This window comes from Gopherus flavomarginatus, chromosome 8, assembly GCF_025201925.1.
Source record: "Gopherus flavomarginatus isolate rGopFla2 chromosome 8, rGopFla2.mat.asm, whole genome shotgun sequence".
In the NCBI taxonomy this organism is placed as follows: domain Eukaryota; kingdom Metazoa; phylum Chordata; order Testudines; family Testudinidae; genus Gopherus; species Gopherus flavomarginatus.
Genome location: NC_066624.1, coordinates 6,206,701 through 6,225,405, shown reverse-complemented (window position 1 = coordinate 6,225,405; position 18,705 = coordinate 6,206,701). Strand labels below are relative to the sequence as shown.

The window sequence follows — 18,705 nt, the reverse complement described above, 5'->3', positions numbered from 1 at the left end:
TGTCCAAACTCGCTCAGTGCGAAGTTTTAAAGAACCGCGGACAAAATGTAGCTTAGCTCCAAACTGGGGAAAGTAGCGTTTGAGTCCCACTCCCGCTTTTCGGTCTGGCGCCGTGTGATCGTTGGGGGGAGTATTTGGATTCGATGGGGGTTTCTTTAATTCCCACCGTTTCATGATTCATGCACCCCATTTTCCGTCTCCCTCCTTACCTGTGTGCGTCCTTTTGTGGATCTTCAGATTCTCGGACCTGGCAAAGATTTTCCCGCAGCCTGGGAACGGGCACGGGAATGGCTTTTCCCCCGTGTGAACCCGAATGTGGTTCACCAGTTTGTATTTCGCCTTGAAGGACTTGCCTTCCCTCGGACATTCCTCCCAGTAGCAGATGTGGTTGTTCTGCTCCGGCCCCCCGACATGCTCCATCGTCACATGGGTGACCAGTTCGTGCATGGTGCTGAACGTCCGGTCGCAGCTCTTTTTGGGCCGGTTGATCTGGCTCTCCTCCACCCACTTGCAGGACAGCTCTTGCTTGATGGGCTGGCGCATGTAGCGGAAGAAAGCCCCCGGGCCGTGGTGGTGATGGGCCGCCACGTTCATGCCCATATTCATGTTCATGGGGTTGTAGTTGTGGAACTGGGCGCCGGCGTACGGGTCCGTGCGGGGGCTGGAGACGGCCCGGTAAGGGTCCGGCCGGCCGAAGAGATCCCCCCGCAGCCCCAGGTGCATTTGCCCGTTCTCCACGTGCCCGCCGGGGGAGGGGTGGCTGGGGCTCTGCTCGTGCAGCCCCGGGAAGAGCAAGTAGCCCGGGCTCTCCGTAATGCCCGGCGGCCCGTGCAGGCTGCCGGGGGAGCCGCCGAAGATGCCGTGCTGGGCGCCGCTGGAGGCGGGTTCCCCCAGGCCGGAGCCCCGCTGGCGAAAGAGAAAGTCCCGCGTGGAGTTGAAGGCGGCGGCCGCGCCCCCGTAGGCGGGCACCTGGCCGGCGTGGTGGTGGTGGTGGTGGTGCCCCAGCGCGTTGGCATAGCCCGAGCCTTGCGGGGTGAACGCCGAGCTCTGCCCGGACGAGAGCTCGTGGGCGGCCGGGCTGAGCTTAAAGGCCGCCGCGTGCGAGGCGTCCCCGAAGGGGCCCAGCCCCATCCCGGCGCCGGGGTCGCGGCCGGGCCCCTCGTGGTGGCGAGGGGCCCCGAAGCCCCCGACTCCCAGGGTGGGGAACTGCGGGCCGCCGTCCAGCAGCATGGCCATGGGGGAGGGCGGGCGGGAGCCCGAGGGAGGGTCCCCCCAAAACAATGGGCCAGGCGCGAGGGGACGAGTTCATGCACCGCGGGCAGGCGGGACACAACCCACGCGCGACCGCCCCACGCGCGCCTGGCTGGGGGCTACCAAGCGCCGCGCCCCCCCTCCCCGCCCAACCCTGGGCAGCGCAGCCCGGCTCCCCGGCTCCGAGTCCGGCCCCTCCGCTCCCACCCGGCAGTGTCCTTGGACTGATACACTCAACCGCGCACTCCCCGCACATAAACCAACTCGGGAGGCAGCCCGCGCCCAGCCAATGGGGAGCCGGCTGCCAAGGTGTCACCTGACCCTCAGCCGGCCCGCCCATTGGCCGCGCCGCGCGCGAGTTGCGGAGTTTCGCCCGGACTCTGGCAGCTCGCGGCCCGGCCGGCGCGCTGATTGGCCCGCGGGGTTTAGTGACTCGCAGGTGAGGTTAAAGGGGGCCCGCGAGCCCACATGTTTTGTTCACTCGCCCCGCTCCGGGGGCGCATTAAATGGGCCCTGGGCTCGGTCCCTCCCGGCTTCTCCCCCATCCCGGGCCGGCCTCCCTTTCCCCTCTTGCAGCTCCACTTCCTGCCGGGCAATATTCCCACCCGCAGCCCGCTCCCCACCGGTCCTGCCCGGCTGCTTCCACCCGTGCTTTAAATCCTCACGGGCTGGGCTTTTTTAAAGAAACAACTAAAACAAAACAAAAGCCTGGGGAGCCACTAACGGGCCAAGGGGGAGATCAAAAGCCGCGGAGAGCAACGGGATACCGGCCCTTCGCGGCTGTAGCCCTTCGCTTGTGAGATCCATCTGCTGGGAAACGGCCCCTTGATTGGAAGTCGTAAATCTTCCCTGCTATTAAAAAGAAAAGATTTAAAAACGAATAAAAATTAAGGCGGCATAAATCAGAGCTGCTCGCCAAACGTTCGCATGTTTTCTTTTCCTGGGGGGATCGACCAGCCTCGGCTTTAACGCGGTTATGTTTAGGTGCTACATTGGGTGGGCCTCGCTTATGTTTAGCCGCCACACGCCGTTTCTTTTTCCCCACAAGATGAAGGAAATAAAAAAAAATATTAGAGATTATTTCAAATCTGGGGCTAAACAAGATACAGGGCATAAACCCCTCATGTTCCCAAGCTTAAATGTCGTGGGTTTTAGTTCCACAAACAGTGTAAATTATTCACTTTTATCACTATATAAATTGCTCTAGAGACGTGGACCAAAGTCTCAATCAAAGGTGCCTCTTTTGGTTGATTTTATTGTATTTATTTATTGATGGATTTTATTATTATTTCGCAGTTGCAACGTTCTGCCTTGAAATAATTATCAGCTGCAGACAGCCCCATAAATCCGCTCGTTTTCTGTTCTGGAAAGGATTTGCAAAGAACGATGGGGAGCAAGAGTGGGAATAAAAGGCAGAAAGAAAGATGGCTGTAATTGTAATATCCTGAGATTTGCTGAGCCCCAAAGTCTGTCTATTGAGCTAGTCTCACAGGATTGCCGCCGTCTCTCTGCAGGAAACATAAAATCTGATCAAGTTCAGAGACGCATTGAGAGACTGCTTCAAGCAGCGCTTTATAACTGCAGCCCTTTCACATCCTTCCCCCCAATCAGCCCCAGGAAAGACTTCACATTCTTTATTTTAGGGTTTGAAAAAAAAAACCCACCGATATAAAATCTCCCTCAGTAGTAACACCATCTCCCATCAAACCAATCAAAATTCACACTCCACATCCATCAAGAACATTCACAAAGTTGGAAGGTGAGTCACTTCTGTCTTAGATTATTGCATCTAGAAAAAAAAACCAAACAACCAACCCCTCTTGCAATAGAAAAATAGTAGATTTAATGCACATTTGGAGGGAGGAGAGACGGGGTTCTGGCTCGGAGGGGACCGTTTGCTTCGGATTTTGTTTCACACACACAAACGCTCTCATACAGACAACAACAGGGAGGAATTTGCCTAAACGGGGCAAATTAAGCTCTTTTGAGAATAAGCGTTAGAAAATAAAATGAACGCGGGAGGATTTAAAAGCTCGGAGACTAAGCAGTGGTTGTTTCTTTGTTCGGTGTGGTGTGTGTGTACATCTAAGAATATGGTTGAGAACTCTGATGGGGGTGGGAAGGGAGGAAGTGTGCTAAACTCAGGCCCAAAGCAGTAACCTGCTCGGCTGTTTTCTGGTGGTCCATATCCAGGGTCCCGGGACTCCGACATCACTACAGTGTCGCTCAAGGGGCTCGGCCAAGTTTGTCTAACTTTCCCCTTTCCCTGTTTTATTGCACCCTGCAAACCGAAGCGGGCGTCCCAAGTGCTGTACCTGGTCTGCGTGTCGGCCTAGCGAGGGCCCAGATCGGATCATTAATTACCTCCAGCACGTGTTGTGTTGTCTCTGTAACAAAAAGGCATAATTCAATTAGATCATCAGCCGAGTGTTGGGTAGAGAAATGCCTGTGAAGTTCCCGACCTGGGGCAACCGAGGGCGAATGACCTTTGCTTTTGCAGAAGGCCTCACGTGTAGTTCTGTTCATTGTCTTTAGCCTGAATATGATGTAAAACAACTTCCAGGCGCTCTGCGGCTCACCGCGCAAACCCAAGGCGAACTCTGGCATCGGAGGGGATTTGTTGTTTATTTGTCGGTTTCTCTTTTGACCCAGGTGCTCTGAAAGGGTGGATGGGGCTATGTGTCCAGATGTGAGTGGCTGGCTGGCCACTTAACATCCATTAAATAAATAACTCAGCAAAGAAAGTGAAGTGCAGAGTCTAGTCCCTTTTGCCAGACAGCTACGGTATTTTTTTAGGGAACCTTTCAACACGGTGGAGGAGGAGAGAGGCAAACTTGGCTTTACACAGGAAAAGCTGGGATGGGTGGGAGAGGTTTTGCATATAAAAATATTAGCTCTTTAGTGGTAAAAAGCACCACATTTTCTCAAGAGAAGCAACCCGAGCGGGGAAAGAAACAGTAGCTTTAAACGAGCTCCGATTCGCCATTCCTGAAACTATTTTATTGCGTAGCAGAAGGCAGTATTAGCAGCACTGACATACTGGAGCCTACTTGTGGATCAGGCGATATAAATTAGCCTATAAATCTTTGTTTTATATGTTTCCTAAGTCTACTCTGCCGGGTCTATGTGTGTGTGTGCGCAATAATGTCTGTCTGTATATAAAAGATTGTAGATGTGCTTGTTTTTATTTTGAATTGAGAAACTAAATCTCCGGAAATTGCATACATTGACTAGGAAAGCGCATTTGCCTCTGTTTTTCCTTTTTGCATCTAAACCAACATACTGAGGGTTTTTTTCTCCACAAGTTCACTACATCGTGGTTTTGTTTCAGTGCAGTATATAACCAGTCCAAGATTCCTTGTGTTTATTTCGCAGAGGCAGAGAGGTCAAATATCTCTCACGTTTAAATCCGTGAAATATAAAAAAATGCACGTATATATATATATAGCATTGCTGAATCGTCATCCGGCGTTTTTAGCCTGCCTGGATAGAGTAGGCGGAGATCCCTCTTCCAGTTTTACGCCAAACGCATATCTGTGCAATTTGCCCCTTTTTTTAGTTTGTTTTATTTTTAAATCTGGACTGGGTTTGGAATTGGACACCCACAAAACCCGAAGGACTTTTTCAGGCAGCAAGCCCCTTCCCTTCCTGCGAGTGATCGCTGCTTCATTTCAATACGGGATTCTTTGGTTATCCAAGGAGGGAGGGGGGTTATAGAGGGAAGAAGCCATTTGCTGTGGCCAGGGCTTTTGCGGAACCCTCCTACCCTCGGACAAACCGCTCGCCTCGCTTTACAGCGCACATCAGAGCCAGGGTCATTTGTGTGTGCGTGAAACTGACGAAAAGGGCGTTTTCTTGACTGTAAATCTCATTTTACCGCCCTTATTCCAGCAACGCTCCCATTCAAGTCTCAAGTCCTATTGCCAGAGTGAAAACTGCGAGACGGGGCCCTAGATACTCCCCACAGAAATCTCAGACAAGGGGCAAATTTCCCAAACTCATTTCTTTCCCATTAAAGATAATCTATGGGGCTTTCCAGGTGAAGTTTCTGTATTGATCTCCAATCAGCTCTGTGCCTGCTGAAAAGCGAAAAGCTGGGTCGTACTGGAAGTTTTTTGATGGCCGTATAAAGAGTTTTTGTTTTCAAACTGCAGCCCAGAGAGAAAGGCAAATATTTTATGAGCACTAAATTCCTTTTACAAGTCAGTGTATCCTAGACAAATGGATCTCGCTAATAAGCGGACAGGAATGTAGTTTTTCTTTTGCCATAACCATATTGCAATTCCAGTGTAATTAAATGCAAACCAGAAGCGAATGAGACATTTTCATTGTAACTGTCAATCAGCCGAGGGGTAATCACATGTACATTGGAACTTCAGAGATACCGGCTGAAGTAAACAGGTCTGAACTTCCACAAAGAAAGGGGTTCAGAAAATCAAAGTGCAGAGAGAGGCAGGGAGAAACGCTTTAATGTATCGAAAATGGGGGTGAAAAACATGAGCGGTGTTTATAACAAACAGAAGTGTGTAGGAACTCGCCCGCGCTCTCCGCGTACTGTAATGAATGAATTACATTTAAGAAATGCACGGGATGAATTGTATGCTAGAGCCTAGATAAGCAAAAGCAATAGAAAGGTAAGCAAATGTCTTCAATAAGCACACAGAGATCGCTAAACTGCCAGGCGGACGATTTGGGAGAATATCAGGGACATACTGTAACTAAAAGGAGCGGAATTCTTGTCTGACTACAGTATCTTCTCCTGTATTTGGCTTCTGGGCGAAGTTTAGGTTCTGTTTTAATCCAGGCAGCAACAAAAAAACAGGTTAAAATAACTGATGGTTCCGCTGGGTTGCAAAATCTGAGGGGCATTTTTCAATTATTCTTAATACTAAAATAAACGCGGGGATAAAACAAAGGGCTCTTCTCTTTCCAAAGCCCAAACCATTCATGCCACACAGAAAACCTTGGAGCGCAGCTTCTCCCTCCTAGTTTCAGAGGCAAAACACAAATCTGAGGTGGGCGCATTTACCGTATTTGTGCTTACGGTGGAATATACCAGGGGACCATAACATGGCGACGGTAATTAATTTCTGAATACCAAGGTTTTCGGGCCCATTATAGTCACTCCGTTCTGCAAGACGTGGTGCTCTCTGAGGAGTCACATTTTCCTTATATTGTATGTTTGTTTGTAAAAATGCAAATTAAAAACCTCTAAGCAGTTGATTCAGCCAGCTTAGTGTTATGTGAGCGTTATGTCTCTGATTTTAGGAACTTTCCCATCTGGGGAGCCCACATCCATTTATAAAGGGACAGAAAAACCCAACAGCACCGCCCCTTCGGATCACTGCCAGAGCCTTAATTCTGCATTGACCGCATCGATTTAAAAAATCAGGTCTAGATTTGTCCTGAAAGCCCCACGCTATTTGCTATAAATATTCTGCTTTTCCATCTACTCCTTTTCTTGATTATTTTTAGAGCACAACCCGCGAATTATTATTTGCCACAGAGGCACCTGGGGTTCAACAGATTCATTTTTTTAATGAACACCCATTTCCACCCCCACTCCTGATTATGTTGGCTTCAACGCTCTCTCTCTCTTACTTACTTCCAGGCAGTGCAGTTGGTACACCAAACGTGCATACTAGCTTTCAGCTGTTTCAGAATATGCATGAAAAAACCAAAAAGTTACTTCTGCATCCTGGCCGCTTGTTCATCCTGCACTCGTTGCCGACTACATCCTGGCACGAATGATTTGTTTTAAAGGAGAGGCTATTACAGCAAAGGTGCCTACCCTGGGGAAGGAAATCAGGTCTCTTTCACTCTGCAAGGGGTTTGCCTGGGCAAGGAGGGGGGGGGGGGCTTGCGGCTCCTGTGTGCTATGACAGCTTTGCCAGGTTTACTAAATCAAGGGCTGTTTTGCTTATTTTAAGATGCCTTTTTCTAGTTGCCGGAATCAAAAGCCCGTCTCCGTTTCAGGCTCCGGCTCCCTCCTCCCCTTTAGCTTTTCAGAAGTAGAAGGGGAAAAAAGTTGCGAATATCTCAATCAGTGACGAGGTGACCTGTGACCTGGAGGGTGGCTTTATTGTCTTTCTTCTTTTGCGGGGGACAGACACTTTATTGACCCTTTCTGCGTGACTGAGCCCTGTGGGGCAACCGGAGCCACCAAACGGCTCGAAGGCATGTGAACTGGCGAGCCCCCAGCCTGCCCACAGAACAGCTCCGCTCCTCTTGCTCAGGCTCGCCCAGAACTCGCTTCCCGCTCTGGGCTCGGCTCGGCTGCTCGAGAAAAGCAAGTTGGCCCCAGGGCAGGGTAGGCACCGGGCCCCACCCCTGAGATCTGAGCTGGGGAGGCCGGGCTGAGCCCGCGTGCGGAGGCGATGGGGAGAGTGTAGCAAAGGCGTATTAAAGGCCTGCAGAATAAATAGGCACTTTTATTTGCCCTGCTTTCTGAGTCACCCTCGAATATTGTCCCGATCCGGTTATTTATTGTGTTCCTGGAAGTCACTTCCCCACATCCCCGAATGGGAACAAGAACGATCGCTTCCCCAAAACTCCAGCTTCTCATCCTCCTGTAGCAAGGTCTGTGCTCCGCGGCTGGAGCTTTGCAGGGGAGATTTAAGGTGGAGACACCAGATTTCGGATAACAGTGAACAGCAGCCCCGCTCTGGTCTCCCTGTGCCTGGCTGCGGCCGCTTTCCTGTTTTACTCGGGCCGAATGGGGAAGTTCAGCCAGCCTAGGGTGGTGAGATGCACTGAACATCACCGCGGAGTTTGCAGGCGCGTGTGTCACGTTTTTGGCACAGCGCGAGACCGTGTTTCTGAACCTGGGGGGGGGGCTGCACATTTCCTGCCCCCCAGGCCAGCCCGTGCGCCCCAGTTCGCCGGGCTCGGTGCTAAGACAGGCGAGCCAGCGCCCAGCGCAAGCGCCCGGCCCTCCAGGCTGCAGCAGGCGTGGTTCAGTCACTGGGCCCGGCCCAGGAAACAGGAGAAGGGCTGAGGTTTTGGTGGCCGTGGCCGTGGCCCTGGCCGTGGCCCTGGCCCTGGCCCAAACCCGCCCGCAGGCCCCGCGGGACTCGGCGCAGGCCAGTGCCGTAGTCCAAACCCATAGCCCGGGCTGAGCAACAGCCGCCAATACCCCCGCGACTGGCGAGAAAACAAGCTGCGCCGGAGCGCAGCTTGACACTAGGGGGCGCTCCAGAGCAGAGCACATTGTGCCCCGGGTGGGCCAGGGACCCCAGACTTCCAGAGTCACGCCTGGGGGCCCGCCAGCTCGCCCAGTCTCTGAAGTCCCCGCTCCTCCATATCACCCTCGCAATCGGGCTCTAGCTCTGGACTTGCCTGGAGCCGCCCGGGCCTGGGGTGGTGACACTGAGCAACTGCGTTGGACAAGTGCAGCCTCTTGTTCTATTATTCCCTGACCTTTCAAACAGGATATATCCTCCCCCGCTCCGGCCTCTTACCAGGTCTCTCTCTCTCTCTCTCTCTCTCTCTCTCACACACACACACACACACACACACACCCTAGAATTTGCCGAGAACGAGAAAATACTGGACCGAAAATAAGCAGACCACGTTCCAATGGAGAAAAAGGAAATTAAACGCATCAGGAATTTGGGAACTTACGTTCAATTAGAAAGAAAGAAATCCCCAGCCCGCCCAGTCATCCTGCCCCACACCACACAAGCTTTACCGTTTTTAGGCAAACCGTGATGTCCTCCCTTCATTTTTCGCCCGATCCTGCGCCTAAGGAAGCAGGATCGGGCCTCATCCGGCTGGGCGGAGTGAGTGGCCCCTGTAATGTCTCCCCTGTTCTGGCTCTGCACGCGGAGAGTGGAGACGTTCCCGTTCATACCAACAGGTGTAAATTTCACACTCTCCCTTTCTAAAGTCTCTCTCCCTGCTGACCTGTGGCCCATCCCGTGGCCGGGGTACCACAAGGGGCCCCAGACCAGCCGAACCTATTTACGAGAGAAGGTCCCAGTCTTTTAATGAGTAGGGCCCGATCCTGCTCCCGGCGAATTGCACATGGACAGCAGCAGGCCATTGCTTAAGGCAACGTGGGGGGGAGGGCATTTGTCTCGGGTCTGGGGGTGATTCACGTGCAAAGGGCACTAGCCCCTTGTGTGCCCAGCTTTATGGGCGCTTTGCGCAGGCAGTGGAAGCTGGGGGACCCAGTTGTGTGAGGGGGCTCCCGAAGTTTCTCCTGGCAGGGACACGGCAGACCCCGGGCGTTTTGCCAGATTTGCGTTTCCGATGTCAGGGCAATTGGCGCCCAGGTGCTGCAGCAGCCAGGCGGGCTGGCAGTGGGAGAAGCCGAGGGATGGAGCTGACTCCCGGAGCACAGGGCAGGGGCCGGGGCAGGTTAAAGGCCTTTCTGGGTGGGCGAGGGAGCCTGACCTGACCTACAAGGGGCAGCCGGAATTCCTGCCTAGGCCCCGTGGGTGAAAGCTGGACAAGCAGAGGCGTCCGTGCTGCAGGCCTGTGGCTGGTAGCTCAGCAACCAGCCTGCATCCGACCAGAGGCTTCCGGTCGCTCCCCAAGCCGGGCGGGATCTGCCTCCCCTCAAGGAAGCTGTTTATTTAACCGCAGTCTCCTGGCCCCGGACAGGTGCTTGGAGGAAGCTGCTGCAAAGCAGCCATTCGCCCGGCGCTCCGCCTGCCCGGGGCCGGGACTGGGCACCCCTGGGTGACAGCTCCGGGATGGGGGGGGGGGTTCTTACACACCATGCGGTGGGGCTCCCCACATCCGGGAGTGATGTGCTCTGGGCAACTCAGGGCTCCGGCTCAGGTGGTCTCTGATGCCTGCCCTCCCCTGCCACCTGATCGCCTCGCCAGCAGCTGCAGCGAGAGGGCCCAGAGAGGGATGGATGAGGATCCAGCCCTTCTCCTTTCGGAGCCACGCCCTCTCCGGCCCGGAGCTCGCTGTGGCCTCCCCTCCTGCAGGGCAGGATCCCCGCAGCCTGTGCCTGCCCCTCCAGCCCTCCCTCAGGTTGCCGGTCTCCATTCCTGCAGGCAGTCCTGGCAGCCCAGGACACTTGTGGGGCGTGTGGGTTTGGAGCAGGGAGGCAGATTTACGCTAACACCGAGTATTTGACATAACAGGACACCTTCCTCCTCCATTCCTGTTTGGTTTCGCGTTGTTTTCCCAAAGAACTGGGTGGAACTAGATGGTTTCCCCCCATCTCACTAGCTCGCAGGTACCAGCAAAAGAATTTAGCATCCGCCAAGGAAACGAACGAGTTTCTAATGTCACGGAAGACCTTTTTAAACAACGTGTTGAATATTTTAAGGTCTTAGAAAAAAATCACAGAAGTCTCGTTTTAATGTATTCAGTGTTCTCGGTTACATGCCTTAGTCACTCCGAATGTGGTGCTTCAATATTCAGTGACACTTAAATGCTACATTTAGATCCCCCTCCCAAATTATATGGGGAGAATTAAGCCTTTTCTTCTGCTATATTTGTAGCCTTTTCTGTTGGATTTGAAACGGTTTCTTCAAATTTTGCCATTTGGCTTTCTGTGTCTAGGGCTTTCTGTTGATCTTTGGGATTTATTTTACCTCTTTATTCCTTTGCAAAGATATTTCTGAATGGCAATACGGAGTGAAATCAGATTATAATTCACACTACGTCTTAATTGCCAGGCATGCGCTCCAAAAGCATTCCCTCGGGAGTCAGTAAGACTCGAAAGCTAAGGAAAGTTTTCAGCCATAGGGGTTAGAAGATAAGGGAAAGACGTGATAAATAAAAGGTTCTGTGTTTGGGTGGAGCAGGTTGTTACTGAATGTCAGTTTGTTTCTATTTCTCGTTTGTGATTGGGAGTAATCACATCACTGAGAATTCGAGCAAGCCTGGGAAACCCTGTAAGATTATTGTGAATGCCTGAAATAACGGGTTTATTACTGCTACCAAATGAGCTATTTAGTGTTTGAACGAGGACCAGGAATAACGTCCATGGAAGATAGACGCAATTACTTAATTTTATACTGACAGCAGCAAATGCAGATTGAAAGCAATCTTTCTACTTTACTAAGGAAGATGAATTAGCTTCAGTGAAATGTCCCTCGCTCCCTCTGCACTTTGCCTAGGGTTTAATTGAATTAGTGAACCACTTCATTTGAAAATATTATTTTTCAAGCTCGTGTATTTGTTCTTCAAAAATTAAAAATAGAACCAACTGGGGAGGGCAAAAGATTAGCAAAACATCATGTTTTCATTCTAGGAAACTGAGTAAGAAAAGCTCAAGGTTTCCTACGATCGCTGCATTTATGTGTCAATTTCTGTAGACCTGTTTATTGTTACTTACACAAACTAATCAGTCCAGCGGGGTTATCATTAATTGCCCGTCAGCGCTGTATTTAAAACGGAAATGTTTGTCAAGACGACTCAGAATCTGATTTTCATTTGATGGACCGTATCTATATTTATATTAAAGCAAACCAGCCAATTCATTTACCAGCATTTCAAGATCCCGCCTTTTGTTCTGCTAGAATGTGTTGTGTTACGTTTTTATAACCGCACGAATAAATCAAATCATTTGTCTTTCGTTTAGAACCACCGTGTCGCTGCCTCAGATTAGGGATCAACAAATGTCGGTTGCAAAAGGCATTAGACATTGTCAGGGTAAAGTTTTCGGTCTTTGTTTGTTTGTTGGTTTTTTGCAGGTAGACTAGCAGGAAAAGCAGGAATGCCTCAGCTAGAAAACAAATCGGATTATTTCATTGTAGCTTTATCTCGGGTTCAGAGAAGTAAGGTAGAACAGTTAACCTGCTTCCCTGGCTAGAATTAAGGCACTGTTCAACCAGTGCGCTTTTCACCGAGCGGATTCAATTCATAGTGGGACCATTTCCCAAGTGTCAGTTGCGCAATGAGAAACCTGTTTCAGAAAAGGATGAATGTCACCACTGTACGGTTCACAAACAAGCAAACACGGGGAAAGTGATTGCCCCAGTTGGGCGAGACCGGGGAGCATTGAAACTTTGCTTGAATGTCATTTGCCGCTTTAAAAAAAAATGTAGCATTTCTAATGTAGATCCCAGATCAAGACAATTATATGTCTTTGTTCCATGTAATCTCCCTTTGTAGGAGCCTCACAACATATTCTCCCGTTCTCCTGCAGATGTTGTGGAAGTTAATATTGATACTAGCAGAATTTCACATGTAATCTCACTTCTCCCCTTAAGTTTTCAGCAGCCATCGCCCGGTCCCTTCGCCCACTCGCGTCTAGCTTTAAAGGCGTCCACGTTTATTTTAGAAATGCGTCCGCGAAGTGCAGTAAATTGCATTTGCTCGGAGCTACAAAGGGGGAAGTTAAGTATTTGCCTGCGCCGTTGTACAGGCAGGCGGTTGTTTTAATTAAAGGGTAGGGCTCCCTGATACAGACACCAGATAAAAGCAGAACGCACAGAATCAACTAATTAAAACATTGTGTTTGGAACACATTTTATTTCTTTTTTTGATCTGAGCTGCGTTGTAAAGAAATGTCAGCGCACTAGAAAGCAAGCCGGTGAAACCTTACTTCCCTGAGAGTGTGCGGCGCTTTTCAAAGGCTAGTGTGATATATTTTAGAAAAGAAATCCTGCTGTGAAAGCTTGCGTTTCTTCTCTTTACCAAACTAAGCTCTTGTCAGTCATGCCAAGCCACAGCCAATCACCAAGCCCCTTTCTGGAAAGCAGCTCATCCCGCTGTGCTTTTATATATACACGGCAGCATGTTTAGATGCATTTTTACCATCACTTTAAGGGCTCTGAATGCTGAGGGCATAGTTACAGCACCGAGCTCCCCAAACGCTGGAGTTGCTAACAATTTGCCTGGCTGTTGTGTATGTCTTTCTCTCGCCTTTTCCCGGATCACGTGGGCTGTGTTTGTTATGGACACTAAGTAGGCAAATATCGGGGGCAGGGGGGGCTAATTAATTTTGGAGGTTCCCATCCACCTACCTAGCTCACAATATGACAGGCTGGTCGAGGTGGACTAGCTGCCCTACCCTGGGGATGGTAATACCGAGCGCAGCATGGCGCTGCCACCTTTGGTACTGGGGAATGGAGGGCACCCCACTGGCACTTCCTTAAAACTCGGCTCCTCTCACAGTTTGCCAGATTCTGACACCGGGCTCGGTGTATGGCTGGAGATCCCCAGTGTCTCCCCTCTCCGTTCTGCCTCTGACACCAGCTGGGACAGCTCGCCCATAAGCAGAGATCCCCCAGGACCCACCATGCCCGGAGCTGCTGATGAGAATTCCTCCAGAACCTCTTACCATGGCATGTTCCGGATGTATCTAGACTCACCCAACCACAGGGGACGTGAAAACCAGGGTTCGCCAAAGCAGGCAGCTAGCACCAGAAACTCTAAGGAGCAGGGGGCACGAAGGCTGGCAAGGGATCTGAGAACCAGGTCCCATCATTGCAGCCCAGTAAGTGGAGCTCAGGCTGAGCCGCCCTTTGCCTCTCCCGTTCTAGAAGGGTATCAGACGATGAAACTGGCAATCCACAGAGAGACCGCCGCTTTTCTCCCTTACCCTGGGCAGCCCATTCCACAAGAACTGATCTGCAAGTGGACTGACAGCAAAGGACACCACTCCAGGCAGGCTTGCTCCAGAATATTCAGCACCATGTATGAGCTAGTCCACCATGTCACCATGGAGCACGTCGGAGGACCAGAGCAGCCCAACCATGTTTGTGACTGGGAGGGCTGCGCCAGGGAGAAAAAACCCTTTAAAGCCAAATACAAACTCGTAAACCACATCAGAGTGCACACAGGCGAAAGGCCGTTTCTATGCCCGTTTCCTGGGTGTGAGAAAGTGTTTGCAAGAGCTGAAAACCTGAAGATACATAAAAGAATCCACACAGGTTAGTTAGACTGCAAGTAGCAAGTAGCAACAGTAATAAGTAGATTTTCTGGGGGTGGGTAGGGGGGGATCATTTGCTTCCTGAACTTGGAAGGGTTGAAATAGCAATAAAACCCAACCAGAATAAAATACAAATAAATAAAACCGTAGTATTATTTTCCCTTTCATTTGAATGGAAAAGCCCCCAGAGCGGTTGCATGTGCGGTATATGTTTACCTCTGGATGCTAATTATAACTAGGGAAATATTTTTTGCTGTATTTCTGGCTCATAATTGAAAACAAGGGACAATTGTTTTTACTAACATTTCCCCTTCCTTCCTCCTCAAACTCTATGCTTACAGGCTACTGCTCCAAGGTAAACCCCCCACCCACCCACACCTAATATTTCTTCAGTCAATAATACACGAATATTGTCTGAAGGTAACAAGCTCCCCCCCTCCCCACATTCCAGTTTCAGAGACATTGTCTTCCCCTAGAACCTTACAGCGCTTAACAAAATGAGTCTCCTTTCATGTGATTATGTCATAGTACACAAAAAGGGAAGTCATTCTTCTGTTAGGAGGAAGAAATAGAACCAGCAGTGAAAGAAATCTCTGAGCAGCCTCTGCTTTCCTCCACGTTTTCCTATAAAAATATTCTTAACGTGACTAAATTTTGCCTCAGCTTGTCTAATTAGATTTCGGTGTCCCTCGTTTTTAAGACCCCCTTCTAGTCTACTCCCCACCCCCAAATAGGGCCCTGTGCCCACAATTTTTTATTAAGCTCTCTACCTCGCCAAGAGAAAAAATGCGAGGAAACGCGGTGCGGAAAGGGTAATGTGCTACCGAGGATTATTTTGCATTAGACCCCTGTTTGGACAAATCGACACGTTAAACAAATATTAAAAAACAAGAATTTTAGAGGCATGCTGGGAAATTCTCTGACTGCATCTATCTACCAGACAAAGCCAGCAAATTCTGACACCAGAGAAATGAGTAAACATATGTGATGCTTCCTCTGAAGGCAGAGCGAGGACTGGCATTGGGGTAGTGATTTCAGGCTCTTTATTAATTATGAGGCCGATCTCCCAAACCTGAAGGATTCTAGGTATTATTTTATTTATTTGCGCCATCAGTTAAGGCATACTTTGTGATGGCTGATCTGCCAGCGCCTCCCGCGCAGCCTGCAGATCACACTGAAATGCTGGGTAGCTGAACGGTGTCACTGAAAAAGATAAAGTTACTGGCACGAAAAGAAGCCCCTGGTTCTGCAAACAGTAGATTCTTTTTTTTTGCTCCTGGAAATGACGCGTTGCCTCGCGCGGACACGTTCTTGTGCCCCTTCCACACGCGATGCCTCGGGTGAGCATGTGGGTTTGTGTTCTAGGGGAGAAGCCGTTCGTGTGTGAATTCGCTGGGTGTGACAGGAGGTTTGCCAACAGCAGTGACAGAAAGAAGCACACCCACGTGCACTCGAGGGACAAGCCATATAGCTGCAAAGTCAAAGGGTGCGAGAAATCCTACACCCACCCCAGCTCCCTGCGCAAACACCTGAAAACGCACGGCAGCCTGGAGCCTGCCCTCGCCACCGCCACCGCCAAGCCCCGGGCGGCCGGAGAGCCCACGGGGGCGCAGGAGCCGGGGGCTGGCGCCTGCCAGTCATTGGCCAGCCCTGCCGCTTGTCTAGCCAAGTGTGGCCCCTCCAGGTGCCAGGGCAGACAGAGGGACGCTCCAGAGCCGGAAAGAGGGGGCACCTCCCACGCCACCCCCCACAGTGGGCGTGAGGCCAGACGGACCCCTCTGCCGGCTCGCCCCCAGCTCTGGCGCCAGGTGCCCTCCGAGGGCTCCCGCGGGTCTCCCAGCCCACGCACACTCCCGGCCGGGCTCGCAAAGGGCTGGGAGCCAGGGCACAGCAGGGACGAAGGAAACGCTCCCCCCTCCAGGAGAGGGCTCAGTGAGCTCTGAGGGGTCACTTTCCCGGGGCCAAAAGGAGCCTTCCTCCCCCTGCCCGCGCCAGGCTTTGAACCACGGAGCCCCTAGCCCGAGCCGAGCGCCGGGGAGGGGCAGCTCCCTCTGGGACCCGGACCGTCCACGTACGGTGAGTGGGAAACGCCTGCAACCTCCTTGGGACCTGGGGTTAGCAGCCAAAGGGGCTCCCGCATGCCGGCCCGGGTATCCAAACCCGGCTGGTCTCTGCCAAGATCAGCTCATCTCCCCCAGGGCGGCAACAACTGGAAATACATCGGTCACCCGCGTCATGAACCCGAACCTGCGTCTTTGGCAAGCGCTGCGCAAAAGGCCTGTCTCTCTCCCGCGCACTCACACACACGTGTTACGGAACACACGTGGGTTCTGTGCTTACAGACGCTCAGCTAAGCGTTGCAAAAAGTAAGGCTGTGATTAGAGATAGATATTTACAGAGCTACAAGAGTGGTTTGTTGTTTTACGGTTTAGCATTAATGTTCATTGGGTTATTTTGTCCGTTTTCTTGCTATGCTCTGTTTATGTTCGAGGTGTGCGAGTTCTGTATCGATGTTTGACACGCAGTTTGAAATAAATCACCGAATGTGCTCGGGCACGTCTGGTCACAGGGAGCTGTAGTGTTGCCAGTTATTGGTTGGGAATTATCTAGATTACAGTAAACGAACTGATTCTGTTAGCTGGGCTGGACAGTAGATACCCACATCTGTGGATTCTGTTTTCCGTGGATGGAACCCAATGATCCAAGTCCAGCTTGTAATCTTGTAAGCATCTAGATAACAACAACTCATTCTTTGACTGAAGTAGCTTAGCTGTAATTACTAACATAAGACCATAAGAATGGCCATGCTGGGTCAGACCAAAGATCCATCCAGCCCACTATCCTGTCTACCGACAGTGGCCAATGCTAGGTGCCCCAGAGGGAGTGAACCTAACAGGTAATGATCAAGTGATCTCTCTCCTGCCATCCATCTCCACCCTCTGACAAAAAGAGGCTAGGGACACCATTCCTTACCCATCCTGGCTAATAGCCATTAATGGACTTAACCTCCATGAATTTATCTAGTTCTCTTTTAAACGCTGTTATAGTCCTAGCCTTCACAACCTCCTCAGGCAAGGAGTTCCACAGGTTGACTGTGCTCTGTGTGAAGAAGAATCTTCCTTTTTATTTGTTTTAAACCTGCTTCCCATTAATTTCATTTGGTGGCCCCTAGTTCTTGTATTATGGGAACAAGTAAATAACTTTTCCTTATTCACTTTCTCCACACCAAACCCCTAATCATGAATTAACCTCTCTTCTTCCCCCCCCACCCCGCCAAGCACAGTGGGAAAATTGATATTAAATCATTTCCCCTAATCCATCACTGGAAATGCAGCAGTTTATTGGCAACCCCCATCTGTCTCTATGGGTTTCCCCTATTTTGCCAGGTTTCTCCTTCTAGCTTAAAAGTCTCTGTTAAAAGCGGGGGCTAGGGGATGTGAACCCTGGTATTTTTGACGATTTTGTGTGAATGCAATTCTCAATGGCTTGGCTCACCCTAATGAAAAGCACAGCAAGGCGAAGGACCGGCTTCTCTTTTCATACGCACACAACATGCAAACGGGGAGTATTTTAATTTATCTATTTATCTATCTATAATTAATTCCTAATCAACTCTTGCCAAATTCCCCAGACTTTCAGTTATTAGCAATTCTCTTTGGAGGCCCTTGGCAATTTTACTGCAGGTCAGACAGATAAAAGATTCTCCGGATCAAGCGTTATTAATACATTTTTGTGATCCTTTAACACTTGCGCCTGTAACTCTCTGGGCGTAAGCAGCGATTTGACTAGCACCGGTGGGCATGAGAAATTCTGATACTTTGAAGCTCTTTTGAGGGACCCGATCCTGAGGCCCTTCCTTGCCCAAGTACGGAGGTAGGAGATCAGTCCTTAATTGCTACATTGACTACCCAAGTTCATCAAAAGCATCCAAGACTGTTCAGACGTTCCAGTCTTCACACCTCGAATGGACACAAAGAGACCCTCCGTCCCACTAACCTTCTACCTCACATACCAGCAGAGTAGGGGCAAACTCTGTTTCCCGGAGTTTGCGCCTCATGTGGGTTCTAGATCAGAACTAGCCCTGAAAACTAGAACTCAGGCAACCAGCTGCAGGCAGGCGGTGAGTAGACGGAGAACGCCATGCTCTGCCCTCAGGGCAGACAGCGCATTGCCACTCTATGTCTCCAAAGTAAACCGTGTTCCGCAGCCTACTTCCCATAACCGCGCGTTGAGTAATTAGGCTGGAAAAACCAGGAAGCCTTTAAAAATACTCACTTCTCCTAGAAAACTAGCGGAGAGTCTGTGCTTTAGATAGATAGAGTGTATGAGGATAGATGGATGGGGATAGATAGAGGAGGTGGATGGGGATAGATAGATAGATTGCATGAGACTAGATCGATCGGAGGGCTGTATGGGGATAGATAGATAGAGGGGTAGCTGGGGACAGATAGATAGAGGAGGTGGATGGGGATGGATGGATAGATATAGGGCTGGCTCTAGGTATTTTCCCGCCCCAAGCACCGCAAGCAGGCTGTCTTCCGGGGCATGCCTGCGGGAGGACCCCGGTCCGCGGATTCCGTGGCAAGCCTGAGGGAGGTCCACCGAAGCCG

The 18,705-nt window shown here is 50.8% G+C and overlaps 2 protein-coding genes across 2 annotated transcripts; one reads left to right on the top strand and one right to left on the bottom strand.

Moving 5' to 3' along the window:
- Nucleotides 1–42: 42 nt before the first annotated feature.
- ZIC3 (Zic family member 3) lies at nt 43–1,236 on the bottom strand. The gene has a single exon (XM_050964864.1). It carries the CDS (start codon nt 1,234–1,236, stop codon nt 178–180), a length of 1,059 nt encoding a protein of 352 aa, XP_050820821.1. The 3' UTR covers nt 43–177.
- An 11,843-nt stretch (nt 1,237–13,079) lies between these two features.
- LOC127056883 (zinc finger protein ZIC 4-like) lies at nt 13,080–16,038 on the top strand. The gene is made up of 2 exons (XM_050965216.1): nt 13,080–14,096; nt 15,461–16,038. Exons 1-2 carry the CDS (start codon nt 13,262–13,264, stop codon nt 16,036–16,038), a joined length of 1,413 nt encoding a protein of 470 aa, XP_050821173.1. The 5' UTR covers nt 13,080–13,261.
- The last annotated feature ends 2,667 nt before the right edge of the window (nt 16,039–18,705 follow it).